Source organism: Callithrix jacchus, chromosome 22 (genome assembly GCF_049354715.1).
Source record: "Callithrix jacchus isolate 240 chromosome 22, calJac240_pri, whole genome shotgun sequence".
Classification (NCBI taxonomy): Eukaryota; Metazoa; Chordata; class Mammalia; order Primates; family Cebidae; genus Callithrix; species Callithrix jacchus.
This window is the reverse complement of record NC_133523.1, coordinates 49405947-49429590: the sequence shown is the minus strand read 5'-3', so window position 1 is coordinate 49429590 and position 23644 is coordinate 49405947. Positions and strand designations below refer to the sequence as shown.

The 23644-nt window shown below is 45.4% G+C and overlaps 1 protein-coding gene across 1 annotated transcript; it reads right to left on the bottom strand.

Moving 5' to 3' along the window:
* Positions 1–1004: 1004 nt before the first annotated feature.
* SMIM17 (small integral membrane protein 17) lies at positions 1005–22633 on the bottom strand. The gene is made up of 4 exons (XM_002762533.7): positions 22582–22633; positions 12267–12535; positions 10467–10543; positions 1005–2794 (listed from the first exon to the last, which is right to left on the bottom strand). The coding sequence occupies exons 2-4, from the start codon at positions 12433–12435 to the stop codon at positions 2684–2686; spliced, it is 357 nt and encodes a 118-aa protein (XP_002762579.2). The 5' UTR covers positions 12436–12535; positions 22582–22633; the 3' UTR covers positions 1005–2683.
* Positions 22634–23644: the final 1011 nt, after the last annotated feature.

The window sequence follows — 23644 nt, the reverse complement described above, 5'->3', positions numbered from 1 at the left end:
GGGGGTGAGGAGAGGAAATGTCCCAGTGATATTTTTGGGTTCCCCAGAACCAGCTGTATATAAAGCCAATTTTATCCCAGACTTTGGTGTAACATGAACCAGTAATAATCATTATTATTTTTGCTTACCCTCATTTGAATTGAGCTTCTCTTCTTTGCAGTAGAATCCCAACAAGTGTCATAGTTAAGGCCTGTTTTCCTTTCCTTTTTTTTTTTTTTTTTTTTTCTTTTTGAGACAGAGTCTCATTCTGTTGCCCAGGCTGGAGTGCAGGGTGCAATCTTGGCTCACTGCAACCTCCACCTCCCAGGTTCAAGCAATTCTTCTGCCTCAGCCTCCTGCGTAGCTGGGATTACAGGCACACACCACCACCCTGGCTAATTTTTGCATTTTTAGTAGAGACAGGGTTCCACCATATTGGTCAGGCTGGTCTCGAACTCTTGACCTTGTGATCCGCCCATCTTGGCCTCCCAAAGTGCTGGGAATATAGGTGTGAGCTGCTGCGCCTGGTCTGTTTTCCTTTCTTTTAAGGCCTGGTTGCTTGTTGCAGGCAATCAGCCTGACCAAGGAATGGAGAAATAATCCCATACTTTTCCCTGTTAATTTCTCTAGACAACCTCATATACACAGACAGAGAATTTTATTTAAAAAAAAAGTAGGATGGTAAATTTTTTTTTTTTTTTTTTTTGAGACGGAGTTTCGCTCTAGTTACCCAGGCCGGAGTGCAATGGTGCATCTCAGCTCACCGCTACCTCCGCCTCCTGGGTTCAGACAATTCTCCTGCCTCAGCCTCCCGAGTAGCTGGGATTACAGGCACGCGCCACAACGCCCAGCTAATTTTTTTTTTTGTATTTTTAGTAGAGACGGGGTTTCACTATGTTGACCAGGATGGTCTCGATCTCTTGACCTCGTGGTCCACCCGCCTCGGCCTCCCAAAGTGCTGGGATTACAGGCTTGAGCCACCGCGCCCGGCCCGTAGGATGGTAAATTTAAGGCAGAAGATTAAATTGATTGGAGACAATCATTTTTATTTAACAAAGGATTCAGAATCAGATTTTAATTGACATTTATTGAGTGCCTACTATCTGCCTGGCTCTGTGCTTGGTGTTCTACATACATTATTTAATTTGCACTTATATGCAGCAAATTACACAGTTGTTGAGTACACAAAGCATAGATGATAAACATTTATTGGCAAATACAATTGTCCTAGCAGATTTTCACATAACCTTATTGGTTTTTAATGAATACAGTAGGCCAAACTTAGATAACACATGAATCTGAAGAATATAATTGATGATACTGAGTTAATTAACAGGCATGTAGAATTTCTAGTTCTACAGACAGAGAATATATCTTCATCTTAAATGTTCATGAAACAATTAAAAACGTGGACGTGTTCTAGGCCACACTAAAAGCTTTTTAAAAAGTTTTGGAAGCAGATGTATTTTAGGTCACATTCTGTGTTCACAGTGCAGTAAAACAATTTTTAAAAAACTTTTTTTAAACAAAGAAACCAAATCACTGATTTTCAAAGTATGATTTAGAAACACGACAATGTAATATTTAGACAACCTAAACAAAAATGAATAATCAAACATGAAGATGTGGCTAAGGCTGTATCCAGAAGTACATTTGTATTACTAGGTATACTATTATAAAAAATATAAAGAATGAAAATCAAGTATTCACCATAAAGGAGACAAAGAAGAAAAACTATAAACAATAAACACAACACATATTAAAGGATATAAATGACTCCTGATGCTGGTCCTTTGGAAAAACAATAGTAAACTACATAAATCCTTGACAAATCTAATCATGAATAAACCACAAACAGAAGTTGACAGGATAGAGGCGTAGAACAAAATAAAGAGAACATTTTAATTATAAAAACAGTATGCATAATTAAGCTAATAATATGAAACCGCTCTATGGAATGAAAAACTTTCTAGAGGATAAAAGAACTCTATAAATCACCAAAATAAATGCAAGAGGTTAAAAGTATTAATACGTTGGTAACATTGGAAAAACTGAGAAAGAACTAGCTGAAACGTTCTCTCTATGGCTCTATGACCTGGTTATAACAATGAATTCTTTTTAAATGTCAAGGGTCTGATACTTTTCAAGCTGCAGAAACTATGTAGAAGCATAGAAAAGGTAAACGTTATCCAAGTCTTTCTATGAGGCAAGCTTAACCATGGTAATCAAACTTCACAAAGATAGCACCAATCTCACATATGAAGAGAGAGGCAAAAATCCTACATAAAATACCAATAAATAGAATTTAGAGTATGAAAGGACTGGTGCACCACAACCTTAAGAATGCACAGTTGGTCTGCAGTTAGGAAATGTACCAGATTTCATCGATCTCCAGTTGCACATTTTTTCATCTTCTCAAAGTCAGGAGTTATCTTCCAGTTGGTGGCATCTTAGGAATAATTAGCATTTTTCTTTCTCCATGGTATACAAAATAATGTTTTACAATCAATGATGTCTTCATTTCATGGAAATAAAGTATGTGAAAACTCACACCAAAAATATTTTTTAAATCATCTCAAAGGATGTTTGAAAGGCATTTGAAAATATCCAACACCCACTTCTGATTTTTAGCACACTTCCTTAAGATGACACAGGGCATCTATTTCATTAAATCAAACCTTTAAAACAACAGCCACCATTGTAGTTAAATGTGAAACATCATAGGCATCCCCGTTAAAACCAGGAACAAAAAAAGCACGCACACTACCAGGACTATGGTTGTTTGCTGTGGAGCTTTTGACCACTCCACAAAGCCCTGAAACAGAAAAAAAGGAAAAGGATAAATATTGGAAACGAAGGGCCACCATTGTTACTTGTAGGAAAATAGAATCATATGACTGGAAATGAAATGTCATATCAAAAGAAAAGCTGTTTGAATTTAAAACTGTACGACTGAGTAACTAGATATAAAATAAACAGGAGAGTGTAATGTGTCCATTCTGTCTCAGAGGAAATGTCAGAATGATGAGATGACAATTTGAAAATCTCACTGGTATATTAAATCTCAGTTTCAACATACCATCTACGCTCTAATGACTCCACCCCTCAAGAGATGTGTGTGTGTATGTATGTGTGTGTATGTGTGTATGTGTATGTGTGTATGTTGTGTATGTCTGTATGTATGTGTATGTGTGTGTTGTGTATGTGTGTATGTATGTGTATGTGTGTATATGTGTGTTTGTGTATGTATGTTGTGTATGTATGTTGTGTATGTGTGTATGTGTATGTGTGTATGTGTATGTGTGTATGTTGTGTATGTGTGTATGTATGTGTATGTGTGTATGTGTGTGTTGTGTATGTGTGTATATGTGTGTGTATGTGTGTATGTTGTGTATGCATGTTGTGTATGTGTGTGTGTATGTGTGTGTTGTGTGTATGTGTGTGTATGTGTGTGCATATATATGTGTATTTGTTGTACCAACTGTATATCTCACTGCCTATTTGCCATTTCCAATTGGATGTCTAATGGACATCCTCTTTTTTGTGTGTGTGACGGAGTTTCATTCTTGTTACCCAGGCGGGAGTGCAATGGCGCGATCTCGGCTCACTGCAACCTCCGCCTCCTGGGTTCAGGCAATTCTCCTGCCTCAGCCTCCCGAGTAGCTGGGACTACAGGCACTCACCACCATGCCCAGCTAATTTTTTGTATTTTTAGTAGAGACGGGGTCTCACCATGTTGACCAGGATGGTCTCAATCTCTTGACCTCGTGATCCACCCGCCTTGGCCTCCCAAAGTGGGAATTCACATTTCTAATCTTTGGGAAAAAATTCCTCCCTCTAGCCTGCTAATTCCCTCTGGATGACGCCTCATTTCCAATCTTCCTTTACAACCAGATAAATGACCCACTAGGGACACTGACCCGCTTAAGCACTTCCCAAACCTGACAGAGCACCAAAAGTTGTTGGGAGAACTTTTCAAATATCTTGGGCTCCTCCTTCTGGTTCGCTGCATCTCAGGAGGACCAGAGAATGTGAATTTGTATAAAGTTCCTCCTAATCCCGCCGTAAAATTGAGTCAACTCAACGATGGTTCATTATAGCATTTCCTTCTGTAGCAATGAGAACAATGGCAGCCTAACAGTTCATCAGCTAAGGAAATGGGTCTGACACCACCAAGCTATACAATATTTGGCAGCAGTGGGCCGTGCGAGGTCCTCACACCTGTAATCCCAACACTTTGGGGGGCTGAGGCGGGTGGATCATGAGGTCAGGAGTTTAAGACCAACCTAGCCAAGATGGTGAAACCCCGTCTTTACTAAAAATAAAAAAATTAGCCTGGCATGGTGGCAGGCACCTGTAATCCCAGAAATTGCTTGAACCCAGGAGGCAGAGGTTTCAGTGAGCTGAGATCACACCACTGCACTCCAGCCTGGGCAACAGAGTGAGACTCCATCTCAAAAAAATAAATAAATAAAAGAATAGTTGGTAGCAGTAAAAAGTGACTTTGAAATACAATAAAGATAATCAACATGTATTAAATGGAAAACTGTCCAGCATGTATGAAGTGAAAACACCAATTGAAGGAATTTTGCCAGAATTTCCTTTTTTGGAGTTAAAAAATATATACATGTAGTTTACTACATGACAGTATTTAGATAAAACTCAACAACAATCAAAACTAATCCATGCAAGTGGAAACTGAGAACTGTAGTTGCCCACAGGGCTGGGGAGTCAGGCGGGCCCGAAGGGAAAATGAGAGAATGTTCTAGAACGATGACAGCACTCCATATCTGGATTGGGGTGTTGGTTACACAGATGTACATGTGTCAATAATCCCTGGTTAGTGCATTTTACTGGGAATAATTACACTTCAATTTTGAAAAGCAGAATATAAAGTTAAGAAGATGTAATAAATACAGGTCATCTGAAATCCAACAATTTTACGCACATCACACCTAGTGGACCCAGAGATGCCTCACCTAATTCCTCTTTGTTACTGTTTCTCAGGTGGTGCGGCTCTCCCCTGGATGCTAGAGGTACTGGTTGCTAGTGCTATGGTTTACAGTTTGTAGTTGCTTCTCCTCTTTTGACAAATGCCCTTTGCTAACGAGATCTTCCATTCTAGAGGATTACCCAGGAGGTTAACTCACCTTCCAGGGCAGTCCACAACCAAGAGCAACTCACATGGGATACAAAAGGGCGCTCCATTGACTCAGAGGAAGACAACTCTATTCGCATTCCAGGGCTCCCTCTCCTTCCCTCTCCAGCTTCCCTCACTCCCCACTGAACTTCACCTGAGAGCACAACCCTCAATCAGTCACCTGCACACAAATCTCTATTCCGTCTCAGCATATAGGGAAACGTTTGGCAGGATATACAGCAACAACTACTTCTTCTTCTTCTTCTTCCTTCTTCTTCTTCCTTCTTCCTCTTCTTCTTCTTCTTTTTCTTCTTCTTCTTCCTCCTCCTCCTCCTCCTCCTCCTCCTCCTCCTCCTTCTTCTTCTTCTTTTTCTTCTTATTCTTCTTCCTCCTCCTCCTTCCTCCTCCTCCTCCTCCTCCTTCCTCCTTTCTCCTCCTTCTTCCTCTCTTCTTCTTCTTTTCTTCTTCTTCTTCTTCTTCTTCCTTCTTCTTCCTCCTTCCTTCCTCCTCCTTCCTCCTCCTCCTCCTCCTTCCTCCTCCTCCTCCTTCCTCCTTCCTCCTCCTCCTCCTCCTCCTCTTCCTCTTTCTTCTTCTTCTTCTTCTTCTTCTTTTCTTCTTCCTTCTTCTTCTTCTTCCTTCTTCCTCTTCTTCTTCTTCTTTTTCTTCTTCTTCTTCCTCCTCCTCCTCCTTCCTCCTCCTCCTCCTTCCTCCTTCTCCTCCTTCCTCCTCCTCCTTCCTCCTCTTCTTCTTCTTCTTTTTCTTCTTCTTCCTCCTCCTCCTCCTTCCTCCTCCTCCTCCTTCCTCCTCCTCCTTCCTCCTCCTCCTCCTTCCTCCTCCTCCTCCTTCCTCCTCTTCTTCTTCTTCTTTTTCTTCTTCTTCTTCTTCCTCCTCCTCCTCCTTCCTCCTCCTCCTTCCTCCTCCTCCTCCTTCCTCCTTCCTCCTCCTCCTCCTTCTTCCTCTTTCTTCTTCTTCTTCTTCCTCTTCTTCTTCTTTTTTGTTTATTTGTTTGAGAAAAAGTCTCACTCTGTCACCCAGGCTAGAGTACAGTGGCACAATCTCAGCTCATTGCAAACTCTGCCTCCCAGTTTGAAGCGATTTTCCTGCCTCAGCCTTCTGAGTAGCTGGAATTACAGGCATGCACCACCATGCCCAGCTAATTTTTGTATTTTTAGTAAAAATGGGGTTTTGCCATGTGACGCAGACGGGTCTTGAACTCATAACCTTAAGCAATGTGCCTCCCTCTGCCTCCCAAAGTGCTAGGATTACAGGCATGAGCCACCGCGCCCGGTCAGCTTCTTGAAACATTCTATTGAAGTAGAATGTACAAAGAGAAGTTTGCACACATCCTAGGTGTACAGCCTGAGGCAACTTCAGAAGGTGAACGCCCAATGGAAGTAGCACCCCAACAAGAAGCAGATCATTATCAACCCCACAAATCCCCCACTTCAAAGGTAACCACTACCCCACTTCTCACGCTGTGGATGAATTTGGCCCATTACAGCAACTTTTACCAGGGGTTATTTCTGGGCACTGATCTTTTTAAAATCTTATGCACTTAGATAAGGTTTGCTGCTGTGACATATGCTTGTGTTTTATGGAACGGGAATGGCAGGACTGTTTTCCCCTGCTTGCTTGCTTTCCTCTGGGCCCACAGAGTGGGAACTTCCACATTCTTGGAAAGTAACTGTTTTTCTTTCTTCCGCTCCTTCACTCACTTCACTCACTCCTCTCCACAGGAGGTATAGTGACTAGTAGAACAGGGAGAGGCCTTCATCTCTGTCCAGTCCTCTCTCTGGGGAGGATCAAGCCCCAAACAGGCAGGACACCTCCTGGTTGACATGCTGGGTTCAGATCCTAGCTCTGCTGTTTACACGTTGTGTAAAGTCACATAACCTCTCTGGGCCTTAGTTTTCCCATCTGTAAAATGGGATTAAGGGGCTTTTATCAGCCCTTAATGTAAAATTACATTAACGGCTGATAAAAGGACCAAATAGGCTGGGCGCGGTGGCTCAAGCCTGTAATCCCAGCACTTTGGGAGGCCGAGGCGGGTGGATCACAAGGTCGAGAGATCGAGACCATCCTGGTCAACATGGTGAAACCCCGTCTCTACTAAAAACACAAAAAATTAGCTGGGCATGGTGGTGCATGCCTGTAATCCCAGCTACTCGGGAGGCTGAGGCAGGAGAATCGCCTGAACCCAGGAGGCGGAGGTTGCGGTGAGCCGAGATCGCGCCATTGCACTCCAGGCTGGGTAACAAGAGCGAAACTCCGTCTCAAAAAAAAAAAAAAAAGGACCAAATAAATGAAGGTAAGTAGAGCACAAAGTCCAGCTCCCAGCCCGTGTCGAGGGCTGTAACTGTCATCGAAGGTCTCTGGTTCCAGACAGCCCACTCCTCTTTCTTTTTTGGAAGTGGGTTGTCCACAGGAAGGTGGGTCTGTCTGTGCAGAAAACTGACCCAGGGCCTGCCAGTGAGAGGCCCTCCCCTGTCAGCCCCCTGGTATGTGCTCCATCAATGCTGGTTCAATGAATTACAACTGGCGAATGAGTGGATGAGTGAATGGATGATGTCACAGAGGCCTCTCCCGATCAGCATGTGTAAAACTGACCTTGTCAATTCTTCCAAACCTTCTTCGTGATCCCTATTCTGGGGGCCAGAACCTCCCTCTGCCCTGTCCCCGCACCAGAATTTGGGTGTTGCCCCGGGCTTACCCCCGTTCCTTCACCTTTCATGCCCCACAGGTTTGAAAATGTCGTCGGGTCCCCAACTCCACACGCCCTGGGTCCCGTTCCCGCAGCCATGCTGCCTCAGCCCCTGTCCTCCCTCCAAGCCCAAATTCCATGCCAGCTCTGCTACCCACTCACTGTGGGACCTGAAGCAAACCATTTGGTTTCTCTCTGCCTCAGTTTCCTCATCCGTAAAGGGGGAAGCATGCCAACAATCTCACAGGAATCATGAGTTAATCATGAGGGTTAATGAGTGTCGAGTTACTAGGTGAGTTATAAGCAGATGTGCTTAGAACGGCATCAAGCAGCCGGGTGCAGTGGCCTCCCAGCACTTTGGGAGGCCGAGGCGGGTGCATCACAAGGTCAGGAGATCGAAACCATCCTGGCTAGCACGGTGAAACCCCGTCTCTATTAAAAATACAAAAAATTAGCCAGACATGGTAGTGTGTGCCTGTGATCCCAGGTACTTGGGAGGCTGAGGCAGGAGAATCGCTTGAACCCAGGAGGCAGAAGTTGCAATGAGCCAAGGCCGCGCCGCTGCACTACAGCCTGGGTGACAGAGTGAGACTCCGTCTCAAAAAAAAAGAATAGTATCACGCTTGTAATATGCACAAGGTAATGACCACTGCCCCTCCTGGTGTTCCCCAAATGTACCTGGCACATCTGTACCTCAGGACCTTTGCACTTGCTGTGTCCTCTGCACAGAGCCCCTCCCCCTAGACATCTACCAGTCTCAGTCCCCACCTCCTCCAGGTCCTCACTCAATAGCTCCCTCTCAGTGGAGACTTTCCCAGACACCCTTCTTAAAATAGCAAGCCCCAGCCCCAACTCCTACTCCCAAACCCTCTCCCTGTGTTATTTTTCTCCATAGCAGTCATCACCACTCAGCATAATTCATATTTTAGCTGCTTATTTCAATTGTCACCTGTCTACCTCGGTGACCGTGAGCTCCATGAAGGCAGGGGCCATTTCTGTCTGAACTATTGTACACTCTGTGCATTGAACACTGCTTGGCACTGAGTAGGTGCTCACGACACAGATGTGCAATGAATGAATAATGTCATCCCAGTCATATTTTCACCCAAACCTCCCACTGTTCTGCCCTCAACTTCCGTGTCTCCCGAACGTACCTTCGTACGCCACCTTGCCTGTGCATATGCTGTTTCCTTCCCTGCTGTGCCTGTGAAATTCCTACTATCCCTAAAACCCCAGGTCTGGTGTGTCCTCCTCTCTGGGATACCCAAGAATAAACCCCTGGCATGCAGTTAACCTCTTCCTTTGGCCTACACCACTGTGCCCAGCACTCATCTCTGTTGGCCAGTTTGTGTCCCTCGCCCTTACACCAGCACCACGAGTCAATAAATCCCTTTTCTGGCTTGAGTCAGCCAGAGTTGGATTCCTGACATGATTGGGAGATGGATGGGACTCTTATGTGCTCACTGAGAATAATTATGTAATGTTTCTCATGTATGAAATGAATGTATAAATTAAAGAACCACTGGTTTTCTTATATTGATGTTTTATTCCTCAAAAAAGAAAACATTTGGTCTTTGAGTGAAAGGAATGTGTTTGAGACTTGTTTGGTTTTACTCATAGCATATGGGTTAAAACTCAGTCAGTGCTTAGTGGATGGATAAATGGAGTAGTGGGTGGATGGGTGAATGGGTTGGTAGGTGGTCTTATGACTGGATGTGTGAATAGATACAGATGAATGAATGAGTGAGTGGGTCTATGGGTGGATGCATGCTAGCCATACCCTCACCACAGCCAACAGGAGTAGAGGGATGGATAGGTGGGTGGGCAGGTGGCTGCATAGGGGATGGGTATGTAGGTGGGTGGATTGAATAGTTGGATTGATGCAATGTGGATAAAAGGGTGAATGAGCAGGTATATGGGTAACTGGATATGTGGATGGATGGATGATGGATGGATGGAATGGGCATATGGATGCACAGGGGATGAAAGGTTGGGTAAATAAATGGGTGGACAGATGAATGGTTGGTGGATGCTCAATGGGTAGATGAATGAATGGATGGGGGAATGGAAAGGTGGGAGGATGGGTAGAAAAGAGGCTTATAGGTGGATGGATAAGTAGATAGACAGCTCAGGTATAGGGACGGGTTGATACATGCATGGATCGAGGGATGGATGGATGGATGGATGGATGGATGAACAAATGAATGGGATGGGTATACAAATGAGTAGGTGATTAAAATTTGGGTGGATGAATGAGAATGAGTGGACAGATGAATGAATGGCTGGTAGATGTTTGAGAGGTGGACGAATGAATGGATGAGTGATTGGAAAGGTAAGACGTGGGTGGAAGGGAGGGTTGATGAATAAGGGGATAGAAGATGAAATACAGAGGTGGATGCAGGATGGATGGACTTGTGAAGAAAGTGCTAGAGGGTAGGTGTGAACTGAGTCACACACCACATGGAGACCCTCCAGTCTGCATCTGATCACCATAGAGATCAGACACGAGAGATCTGATTTCCCACAAGAGATCTCTTGAGATTTCTATGGGGCAGGTAAATTCCAAGCTGAGAATGCAAAAGTGACAAACTACTGAGATCTATAGAGTGGGACATTTGTGGAAAAGGAGCAAACCCCATAATGTACCTGGGAGCCCTCTGATTCGTCATCTTCCTCCACCGAGCTCCACTCCTGGGAAAGCCCAGTCTCTTGAGAAGGCAGGTCTGGGTGAGGGTGGGAGTGGAGGAAAAAGGAGCCATGAGTGAGTGGCCAGGCGGTGGGGGTGGGCTCTCCCCCTGGCATCTTGTCCCTTTTCTACTAATAGCCACCTTCTCTCTCTCTCTTCACCCCCAGTCTCTCTCTCTCTCTCTCTCTCTCTCTCTCTCTCTCTCTCTCTCTCTCTCTCTCACACACACACACACACACACACACTTCTATGTGGTCTAGGTGGGGCTGAGAGAATGAGAGACCTGAATTCTATGTATAGCTACCTGGAAAACTTCAACTATGCCTCCTGATGTGCCCTGCCACCTGAGTCTTCACTCCCTTACCTGTCCAGTAGGTAAAAGAATTCCTTCTCTACAGACCCCCAGCAAGAACTGGGTGAAGGATCAGAAGAAAAAGCCACAGAAGTAAACCAGGGTGATGGAGGCTTCCCCAGCTTCTGAAGAACAGACACGAGTGGAGACATGTCCCCACGGTCAGAACCTTAGCATCGCTCTCATCCCTAAGCTGAATAGACTGGGAAAGTCCTGGCATTTTCCACTCTTCCTGCACCTTAGCCCCAGCCGGGAGCTCCGAGCCTCACTAGCAGAGCTGGCCTCTGTTATCCATGCCTTCTGTCCAAGGCTTGCTCATCCCCAGAAGAAAAAGACAGTGCCTAGTAAGTGGTATACTGCTCAGCCCCCTTTCTGCTTTGGGGTACCATTGAGATGTCAGCAAATGACACTGCCCTTTATCCATCTGTTTGGGCCAAAACCCTGAAAGTGATCTTGATGCCTCGCTTTTCCTCCCCTTCCCCACACCCATCAGCAAGAACTGATTCCCTCTCCCAAAGGTGTCCCAAATCTCCCCACTTACCTCACCTCTGTCTTGGACTGCTGCGGGGGTCTCCTAACTGGCCTCCCACCTTCCCTTCTTGACTTCCTAGCCCTACAATCCATCCTCACATGCAGTGGGACTAAGGGTTTCTCAAATTTGGCACTATCAGCGTTTGGAGCCTCACCATTATTTGTGGGTGTGTATGGGGGGGATCCGTCCTGTGCATGGTAGGACATTTATCAGCAGCACTACTGGCTTCTCCCCACCAGACAACAGCAGCATCTCCACAGTTAGGATAACCCTAAATATTTCCAGACATTGCCAAAAATCACCTGGGGAGGAGAGGTGGGGTATAAGACCGCCCCCAGTTGAAGTCCACTGAGTTAGAGGAATATTTTTGAAATTCAAATGAGAGCATGTGATTTTCCTCTTCAAATCTTCCAGTGCTTGACAACTGGGGTGTTCCTTCTCTTAGCCATTCCTGAGAACCCTGCAAGCAGGCTCATGGGGATAAGCCTGACAAATCCTGCTGGAGACATATGCCCTGTCCTCAGCACTACCAAGCCAGCCAACAGCCAGTACCAGCAGACATAGGAGTAAAGCATCGGAGATTGAGCAGTGGGCCCACCAGCTCTCTGAGGCTGCACAGACAAACACCGGCAGCAGAAGTATCCCCTGAAGCTAGGCCAAACTGCTGACCCACAGAATCATGAGCTGATAAGTGATTGCTGCTTTAAGCCACTAAGTTTGGGGATGATTTGTTACACAGCAACAGCTGACTGACACAGTGCTCCTTGAATAGCTGTTGAATGGATGAGTGAAGGAGTGTATGTTTAGTCTTTCCCTAGGCTCTGCCAATTCCTTTCCCTCCACCTATTCACCTCCCAAAGGACCCCTGCCTCTCACCTTTCTCATCACTGTCACAGCTGGAGGCCCCAACCTCCACAACCTCCCAGTCTTTGGTGCAGGTGGGATGGGGAGGCTTCTCCCAGGCCCGGCTCTCCTGAGGCAGCAGCGTCTTGGTCCTCTCGGGCTCCAGCAGCCCCCGCATCTGCTCAGGCCTGAGACTCTGCATCGCCCCAGGAGGAGGTGGAGCTTCTGAGATAAGCTTCTCTTTCTCCTCCAGCTCCAGGGTCCTCTCTGGTTCCCCAGGCACAGGATTCAGAACCTGAGGACTGAAGGACATTTCATCATTCAGTTAATCATTACAGAGGGCCAGCAGGCGCAAGGCATGATTCTAAGCATTAGAAATACAGCAGTAATCACGTGGAGATTCCCGTCCTCCTGGAGCTTACATTCTAGTAGGGAGAGAAAGAGACTGGCAGGGAACAAAGCATCCAGCACATTAAACAGTAGAGAGTGCTCTGGAGACAAAGCTGGAAAGGGAATGACTGTCATGGGCAGGCACACGCAGACACACTCACACTCACATATACACACTTACAAACATAAACACACACATACCTACACACAGTCATCTACACACACTCACATACTCACATATACACACATATAAACATACACACACATACATACCCCCACACACAGTCACATACACACACATATACACACATACAAACATAAACACACATACCTACACACAGTCATCTACACACACTCACATACTCACATATACACACATATAAACATACACACACATACATACCCCCACACACAGTCACATACACACACATATACACACAAACATAAACACACACATACCTACACACAGTCATATATACACACTCACTCACATATACACACAGATAAACATAAACACACACATACATACCCACACACACACACAGTCACATACACACACATATACACACATACAAACATAAACACACACATACCTACACACAGTCATCTACACACACTCACATACTCACATATACACACATATAAACATACACACACACACATACATACCCCCCCACACACATACATATACACACAAACATAAACACACACATACCTACACACAGTCATATATACACACTCACTCACATATACACACAGATAAACATAAACACACACATACATACCCACACACACACAGTCACATACACACACATATACACACATACAAACATAAACACACACATACCTACACAGTCATCTACACACACTCACATACTCACATATACACACATATAAACATAAACACACACATACATACCCACACACACAGTCACATACACACACATATACACATATACAAACATAAACACACACATACCTACACAGTCATCTACACACACTCACATACTCACATATACATACATATAAACATAAACACACACACATACATACCCACACACACACAGTCACATACACACACATATACACACAAACATAAACACACACATACCTACACAGTCATATATACACACTCACATACTCACATATACACACATACAAACATAAACACACATACCTACACACAGTCATCTACACACACTCACATACTCACATATACACACATATAAACATACACACACACACATACCCACACACACAGTCACATACACACACATACACACATACAAACATAAACACACACATACCTATGCACATATACACACACATACATATACACACAAACATAAACACACACATACCTACAGTCATATATACATACTCACTCACATATACACACAGATAAACATAAATACACACACATGCATACCCACACACACACAGTCACATACACTCACCTACTCACATATACACACATACACACACATACAAACATAAACACACACACATATCCACAGATGCACAGTCACATACACATACTCACATATACACACATACAAACATAAACACACACACGCACATACTCACAGTCACATACACACACTCACATACATTACACACATACAAACAAATACACACAAAGATACACAGATACACAGTCACATATACACACTCACATATTCACATATACAAACATTAACACACATACACATACAGACACACAGTCACATACACACATTCACATACACACACAAACATACACATACCCACAGAAACACACAGTCACATACAAACACATGCATATACAGACATACAAACATACACAGCCACACATACAGGTCCACAGACACAGTCACATACACACACTCACATACATGTACACATACAAGCATAAACACACCCACACATACACACACACATATCCACAGACATACAGTCACATACACGCACTCACATTAACACAAACACATACACAAACACACACAGTCACATACACACATTCACATACACTAATACAAATACACATACACATACACACATACCCCCAGTCACATACAAACACACACACAGACATACACACTCACACTCACATTCATACACATACACTAACACACACATACTCATACACACATTCATACACACATACATTCACACTCACACACATACAAACTCACATACTCATATACACATAACCACACATATGTATAGACACAAATAGGTGCACATGCACAGACACACATACTCCTACTCACACAAACCCACTCGCATACACACATAGACCAACATACATACACACTCATACACACATTCATAGGCATTCACAATCACACACACATACACCCTCACATACATAAACACATACCAGCCAGTTACATACACACATTCTCACACATATACATGCTCACACACATACACACACACTCATACACTTACACTAACACGCACACATACACTCATACATACATTCACACATACACTCACACACACACACATTCACACTCACACATAGTCCATATTCCAAAGCATATAGAGGGGGTTTTTAGAGGGTTGCCCCTGGAATCCCCCTGCAGCCCCAAATTTCTCCTTGGGTTTCATAAAAAATGACACCTTCACCATATAGGGATTAAAAGTCTAATTTTATTTTTTGAGACAGTTTCACTCTGTTGTCCAGACTGCAGTGCAGTGACAGGATCTCAGCTCACTGCAACCTCTGCCTCCCAGGTTCAAGTGATTCTCCTGTCTCAGCCTCCTGAGTAGCTGGGATTACAGACACACACCACCATGCCTGGCTAATTTTTGCATTTTTAGTAGAGACGGGGTTTCACCACATTAGCCAGGCTGGTCTCGAACTCCTGACCTCAAGTGATCTCCCCACATCGGCCTCCCAACATGCTGGGATTACAGACGTGAGCCACCTCATGCAGCCTCAAAAGTCTAATTTTAAATGAACAATTCTTTTTTTTTTTTTTTTTTTTTGAGACAGAGTTTCACTGTTGATACCCAGACTGGAGTGCAATGGCACGAACTCCACTCACCTCAACCTCCGCCTCCTGGGTTCAAGCAATTCTCCTGCCTCAGCCTCCCGAGTAGCTGGTACTACAGGCGCACACCACCCTGCCCAGCTAATTTTTGTATTTTTAGTACAGACGGGTTTTCACCTTGTTGGCCAGGATGGTCTCGATCTCTTGACCTCATGATCCACCCTCCTCAGCCTCCCAAAGTGCTGGGATTATAGGCGTGAGCCACCTCGCCTGGCAAAATGAACAATTCTTTAATATCCTTATCCTATATAGCTAGTCAACCTGAAATTCAGGTGATTGTTTGCAAGAAGCTGTCTGAACTCTGAGAAGTTATAATTATATAACCCTTTGCCTTAAAACTCTAAAACTGGTCTACGTTCTTGTTTTAGGAAATTATATCATCAATTTTGTACGTGTAACCCAAAAGCTATTCTTGTGAACAGTAACTTAAAAAAGAAAAAGAATAAGGTCTCTTGGAGTGTGAATAGAAAGCTTTTGCACGTCTTTTTCTCTTTGCTTAGGTTTATGTAAATAGAAATTGTTCTGTCAAATTTTAAAACCATGGGGCAGACACTCTAGATCAAGAAGTCTGTGACTTGACAACCAAAACCATGTAGAGAATATGATGTTTGATCTCAGATTAAAAAAAAAAATCTTCTGTGAAAAGAAAAACTTTTTAAAGAAAACCAAATAAATGTGATTATGGACTGGATATTTTATTACACCAAGGAATTATCACTGACTTTTGTTGGGTATGGGGATGGCTTTATGGAGAGACAGGGAAAGGTCCACCCTAGTTTTTAGAGGTGCTTTGGTTGTATGTAGGGGTGAATTAACCTGATGGCCGAGATTTGCTTTAAAATATTCCCACATGCAGCCATAAAAAAAGGATGAGTTCGTGTCCTTTGCAGGGACATGGATGAAGCTGGAAGCCATCATTCTCAGCAAACTAACACAGGAACAGAAAACCAAACACTGTATGTTCTCACTCGTAAGTGGGAGTTGAATAATGAGAACACGTGGACACAGGAAAGGGAACATCACACACCGGGGCCTATCGGGGGGTGGAGGGAAGAGGAGGGAGAGCATTAGGACAAATACCTAATGCATGTGGGGCTTAAACGTAGATGACGGGTTGATAGAGACACAGCAAACCACCATGGCACATGGATACCTATGTAACAAACCTGCACGTTCTGCACATGCATCCCAGAAATCACAGTTTAAAAAAGAAACTCCCACAAAGTAAAATCACACAAGAAAACAATAACTGCTGGACCTGGGAAATTGGTAGATGGCAGTTCCTAGCACTATCCTCATATTGAAGAGTATGTTTGAAATATTTTCATAATAGAATATATATGTGCATATATATATGTATATGCATAATATGTTATTTTTTTCTGTATCACCAGTTAGCATTTATGATGTCTCCTTCCTGGAGTGGGGTGTCTCACAGGTCCCTAGGACCCAAATTCAAGCTCATCATTTCCCCAGTACCCTCTGCCCACTGTCCCACCCATGGCACACCCTCCTTCTGGGTCCCCCACTCTTGGCCAGGACTCCACCGTCCTCCCCAACAGTCTACAGAACTCATCTTCAACTTGCCCCCACCTCACCCCTCACCCGCCACATCCAAGCCATGGCCAAGGCCTCTTTCTCTTGCCTCAGAAAATGTTCTGCCCTCCTGCCTGCTGCCCAGCCCCTGTCCCGTCTGCGTTTCTGTTCCTCCAGATAGAGTGACTTCCACTGTGTCCACCCTGCCTCCTGGGGGTCCACTCAGCCCTTCACTCGCTGATCCGGCTCCCCACTGCCCCCCGCACCAGCTTCACCCCCCCTCACATCCCCTCTAGTTAAAAGATTCTCAGTGCCCAGGAGTGAGCACGCCCACCCCTGCCTGCTCCCACCTCCCAGTCAGCCCAGGCGGAGATCCCAGACACAACCAGGGCTCCGTGACACTCAATTCCAGGAATAAGAGAAAGCGTCTCCTGCTTCAGCCTCTGCAATCCTCCCCATTACCTCAAGGAGAAAGTTGCCATTGAGTGCCCCTATGCTTTTAGCGTCTCTATGGCTGAGCTTCCTTCCTGACAAAGGCCATGCGGGCAAAGCAGCCAGCCCAGAGCTAACCTTCAGTAATACATGAACATTAAAAGCGATACTGGCTTTCACTCTGCAACGGTGATACAGAGTTTGCCTTTGAAATTCTGAGGTCAAGTTTTAAAGCAGGTTGACTCATGCGTGCTGGTGGGCGTGTCTGTTGGTTCAACCACTTTGGAAAACGATTTGGCAACATCCAGGAAAGCTGAACAGAGGTGCACCCCGGGACCCAGCGATTCCACCCCCAGACACTTCGGGGCAACGGGAACCTGTGTCCACACACACACACGTGTACGTGAATGTCGATGCCTGCTGTATTCATAACAATTCATAGAACGGAGTGGTTTATATGCATAGTCAGAAGCACTCATAGGCATAATACAAATTTTAAAACACCAGGTGTTTCTCAAAAGAATAATACAGACATAAAGTGCATACAGGGGGGTACAGTAATCAGGAATAATGAGAAGGGTCCACAAAATGATACAGACAGCCACATGGGTGAATATAATATATATATTTAAATAAGCACATATATTTTAGTATATAATTATTTTTATAAATATATAAAATAAATGCATGTATAATATAAATATAAATTTTCAAATGTTTATGTACATTTTTATAATTTAAATATAAATATGCCATAAATATATTTATATTATAAATATAATATTACAAATATATTATAAATATAATATAAACAAAATTATAGAAACAATTTTATAATATATAGTTATACATATAATATATTCATACCATAAATATAATACACATATAAGTATGAAAATATAAATATGTTTATATTATCAACATATAAGTACATAATGTGTATATGTATATATATGACTGAGTGAAAAAAGACAGATACAAAGAGTACATATATGTGATTTTACTGAGATTAAAAAATATCTGGGCCGGGTGTGGTGGCTCAAGCCTGTAATCCCAGCACTTTGGGAGGCCGAGGCGGGTGGATCACGAGGTCAAGAGATCGAGACCATCCTGGTCAACATGGTGAAACCCCGTCTCTTCTAAAAATACAAAAAATTAGCTGGGCATGGTGGCACGTGCCTGTAATCCCAGCTACTCAGGATGCTGAGGCAGGAGAATTGCCTGAACCCAGGAGGCGGAGGTTGCGGTGAGCCGAGATCGCGCCATTGCACTCCAGCCTGGGTAACAAGAGTGAAACTCCGTCTCAAAAAAAAAAAAAATATCTGGAATAGGTAAAAATGAATTGATCTCAGTGGAAGTCAGAACAGTGGTTACGCTGGGTTGGCAGACATGAGAAAGGCTATGAGGAGCTTTCTGGGGTGGCTGGAAATGTCCTCCATCTTTCTTAGTGGTGGTCACATGGGGGACTACTTTTGCACAAATGTGTTGAGCTGTACCTTCACCCAACGGTACACTTTGTGGACATCACTCTGTCTTTTTTTAGATCTCACTTCACTTAAAGAAGAAAACTAGGCCAGGTGCGGTGGTTCACTCCTGTAATCCCAGCACTTCGAGAGGCCGAGGCGGGCGGATCACCTGAGGTCAGGAGTTCGAAATAGCCTGGCCAACATGGTGAAACCCCGTCTCTACTAAAAATTCAAATATTAGCCGGGCGTGGTGACACATGCCTGTAATCTCAGCTATTCAGGAGGCTGAGGCAGGAGAATTGCTTGAAGCCTGAGGCGGAGGTTGCAGTGAGCCAAGATTGCGCCACTGCACTCCAGCCTGGGCAACAAAAGTGAAACTGTCTCAATAATAATAATAATAATAATAAATAATAATAATAAAATTGTTAGAAGAAAAAAACAGGTCATTTAAAAAATAGTAGGTAAATGTTTGCTAGTACAAGTGTTGCTAAACAGAGAAAATACTCAACATGGTGGGGAAAGAATGGCAGCCATCAGTAAAATGCTAACTGCTGCCCGCATGGCTGAGTAGTTAAAAGCCAGGCGTGGAGATGACAGTGCAGGTGTGAATTTCAGTTCTGCCACACATTTCCCATGTTACCTGGGGCAGGTCACTTTAACCTCTCCAAGCTTCAGTTTGCTAATCTGTAAAATGGGGAGGTGGTAACAATGACAGCTACCTCATAGAGCTGTGGTCTCCACTGAGACACACGATGTAATACACAGTGTAAGTATCTGGTGAATGCAGGAAGCAAAGGTTCCTCCATCCCAGCCTCAGCTTGCACTTCCTGCATAGGCTTCTAGAAAGCCTCCCACCCTTCAGGCCTGAGCTTCCACATCACCTTTCAAGGGACCCTGTGGGTATTTGCCACCCATGAGTGCGAATGAATACAACTTTTCCCAACCATTTCTCAGCCAGAACTTTGGGCCAAACCCGTGCTGAGTATTGGGCATTTGAAGATGGATTTGACAACCTAAACAGCTCACATTCTCTTGGAGGAGAAAGGTAAGTGAGCAGACAGGACCAAAGAGAGCACAGACCCAGCATTCCAGCAGACAGAAACCCAGCATCGAGGATTGGAACTCACAGGCATCCAGAGGCTCAGCAGGCAACACAAATGGGATAGGAAACGACATGAATTAACAAATAAATCAGCCAGGGAAGGTGGCTCACACCTGTAATCCCAGCACTTTGGGAGACCAAAGTGGGACGGTTGCTTGAGCCCAGGAGTTTGAGGCAAGCCTGAGTGAGACCCAGTCTCTACAAAAAAAAATTTTTTTTAATTAGCCAGCTGTGGTGTCAGGAGCCTGTAGTCCCAGTTACTGGGAGGATCCTTTGAGTCTGGGAGGTCAAGGCTTCAGTGAGCTGTGATCATGCCACTGCACTCCAGCCTGGGTGTCAGAGCAAGACTCTGCCTTGAAAATCGATCAATGAATCAATCGAGAGCACTCTTTTACTGTCACTTTGCTACAAATGAAAACTAAATATAGGTGCAGATAAATACTCTCTATTGTAAGGCGCACATGAACCAATGGCAGCGGATGTATGGCCTGGGGAGAGACGATGGGGGTGGTGGGGAGTGCGGCAAAAGAGAGATCAGCTCTCCTGTCTGAAGAAGCTGCACCACGCAACTCAGCTAATGTTTGCAGAGCAAATGTTTGCAGGGTGAACCCCTAGGACTGATGTCACCCCTCTTCTACTTCCCCAAAAGAAGACTGGAAATCTATATTTTCAGATGGCATCTTCTGCATTTCATGATGGCAGTAATTCTTTCCCATGTTTATGGGCATCACTGACTTCGTCTTAGCTGTAAACTCCAACCCTTCCACAGCCCCTTTGGGTGCATAACTGGGCCGCAATGACGCTGTGCTTATGTCAAGCTGACTCCGTGCTTATCCTACCATATAACCAACGTAACTCCTGCTTGAAAAGCACACCTGCTATTGTGTAAAACGCTCTTTAAACCCCCCAATTGTTTGGAAAGACTCTTAGCAACCAACAATCCTGGGAACCTCCTCCCCCCTGGTTCTGCCTCTGTAAAATTCCGCTTCAGCTAGGTACCCCCTCCCCTACCCAAATCAGGGTATACAGGAAAATCAAGCCTCTTCCTCGGGGCCGAGAGAACTTTGAGCGTTAGCCGTCTCTCAGTGAAAAGGATTCTTATTTAGATCTCAGTGCTTGACGCATCCCTTCTAACTCTCTCCGTTATTACAAATGGAAGGCACCTCTAGTCAAATAGCACAGGGTGTGGAGCCGAGTTAGACCCTGTGGCTGCCAATTTCCAGCCTCAGTGTGGGCTGGGCAGTCCGTTGGGGGTGAGGAGAGCAGGCTGCCTAGACATTTTTCAGGGGAAGAAAATTCCTATGGGACCCTCATGGAAAAGAGTGTTAGAGAGTACCATTAGGGAGTTCTGCTCTGTTTATTGCTTGGGGGTTTTGTTTTGTCTCTATTATAAGACATAATTAATCATGGATCTAGGTTGAGGGGAGGGGAAGGCATGAGAAAGGAGAAAATACAGGCAAGTGGGGTGACAGATGAGAAAGACGAGAGCCATCAGGTCAAGGTCAGGAGAAACTGGATCCGCAGTGAGTCAAGGAGGGAGGAAAGAGGATGAGGCAGAGGTGTGTTGAGGGGCGGGGATTCACACCCTACAGCCTCAGTGTTCCTGGTGAAATAGCAAACAAGTCATCCCCTGGGAAAAGTGAGACGCAGTCACAACGACAACCAGCAACGACCATCAAAGCAGTAACAGTATCGGCAGTTTCCTGGAGCGCTCCCGTGCCCAGCCCTGCTGAGCACCAGAAACCCTTTTGCTCACATAAAGCTCGTCATACTTCTCGCTACACATACTATCATGTTTCCATTTCACAGACAGGGACGTCCCTTGATGAAAGGCACACAGCTCAGAAGAGTGGGGGCGGGGCTGCTGCACCTGCGACCCCAGAGCCTGCGCTCCTGTCGTTGCAGGGTGGTACGCGGGGGCCCAGGCGGACACAAAGCGCGAGCGCGCACAGGTGCACCCGCGGGCAGGTGGGCTGAACACAAAGGGGCAGCGAGCATCCACACTGGCCCCCGCGAGACGAGCGCATGTGCCCGCGCCGCCCCTCGAGGGTACACAGACCATCAGTGGGCACTCAGGGCAGGTGCGTCCTCCCCCCTGGTTCGGAGGCTGAAATTCACCCTGCAACCCCCAGCCGGGACCCAAACCGCCGCTGCGGAGTAGACCGGTACCGACAGACCCCAGCCCTCTCCCACCGGACAGAAAGACGGGCTTGGAGACGCTCCCTCCGCGGACCCCATCCCTGGATGCCTCTGCCCCTCAACCCCACCCAGGCCACGCTCTGCGCGTTCATACTCGCGCGCGCATCCCCGATTGCCGCCCGCGCCCCCAGCCCCTTTTCTCCGCCTCCTTCCCACTCGCCGGGGTCCCTCGAAGGACTCACCCTCCCCAACCAGACCCTGTCCTGGCTCTGCAGAGCTGGCGCCGCACTGACTGCGGCTGCGCAGACGCGGAGGCTGGGGCGGGGGGGGGGGGGTGAGGGTGGAGCGTGGAGGTGGGAGGTGGGAGGTGGGGGAATTGGGGAGCGTGGGCGGCCTCCTCAACTTCTCCACTCCTGGGAAGCCTGCACCTGGAGGGGCGTGGGGAAGGGAGCGGAGGGGCCACACGCCCCTCCGGCGGCGTGCGCGGTTGCAAGGGGGTGTGGTACCGTGCGGGTCCATCCCCAGCTGACGGGCACCTAGGTTATGTTCCGACACACGCCCCAAAGCCAACGGCTTTGCACACACCTCCCCCCTCCCCCCGCCCCCAGGATTCTCCAGTCTGCAAACGGGGGTCCTGGTTGGACGGAAGGGGGAAGAAGCTGGGACAGGGTGTGACAATCCGGGGACTCTGAGGCCCGACCGCCTGGGGCCAGCGGCTGGCTTTGTCACTTGTTACTAGTGAGCACTCGGGTGTGTCACTTAAAACTCCCGTGCCTCAGTTGCCCGTTCTGTTAAGTGGGAATAATTATGGTTACCAAGTCCCAGGATTGCTGGGAAAGTAAAACAATAATAACAATAATAAGCAATACATTTACAATTCTTTAAAAAGTACCTAATGCTGCTATTATTAGCAATGCTCATTGTTCAAATTTACAATGCAGTGACTACAGCCAAGCAGCTCTCATGGAGGCGACGTTAAATTTAAAACATTTTCTACAAAGCCATAGGTAGGGGGAAAACGGTGTCCCTGTGTCGTCTCAGCTACACTCCCCGATTACTAGTGAGGAAAGTAAACTCACATATTTGTTGAACAGACTTATTCCCTCATCTGTGAATTTACTGTTTTATCTCCACATTGCTTTATTTGTTTATGTAGCTTTTACTTACTGATTAATGGGCATTCTTTTTATATTCTGGACATTAATCATTTGCCTGTTACTCTATCTGTGGTGAGTATTTTCTCCTGGCCTGTCCATTCTGTTTTTATTGTGTTTACACAGTGCCTGAAGTTTTGAATTTTAATAA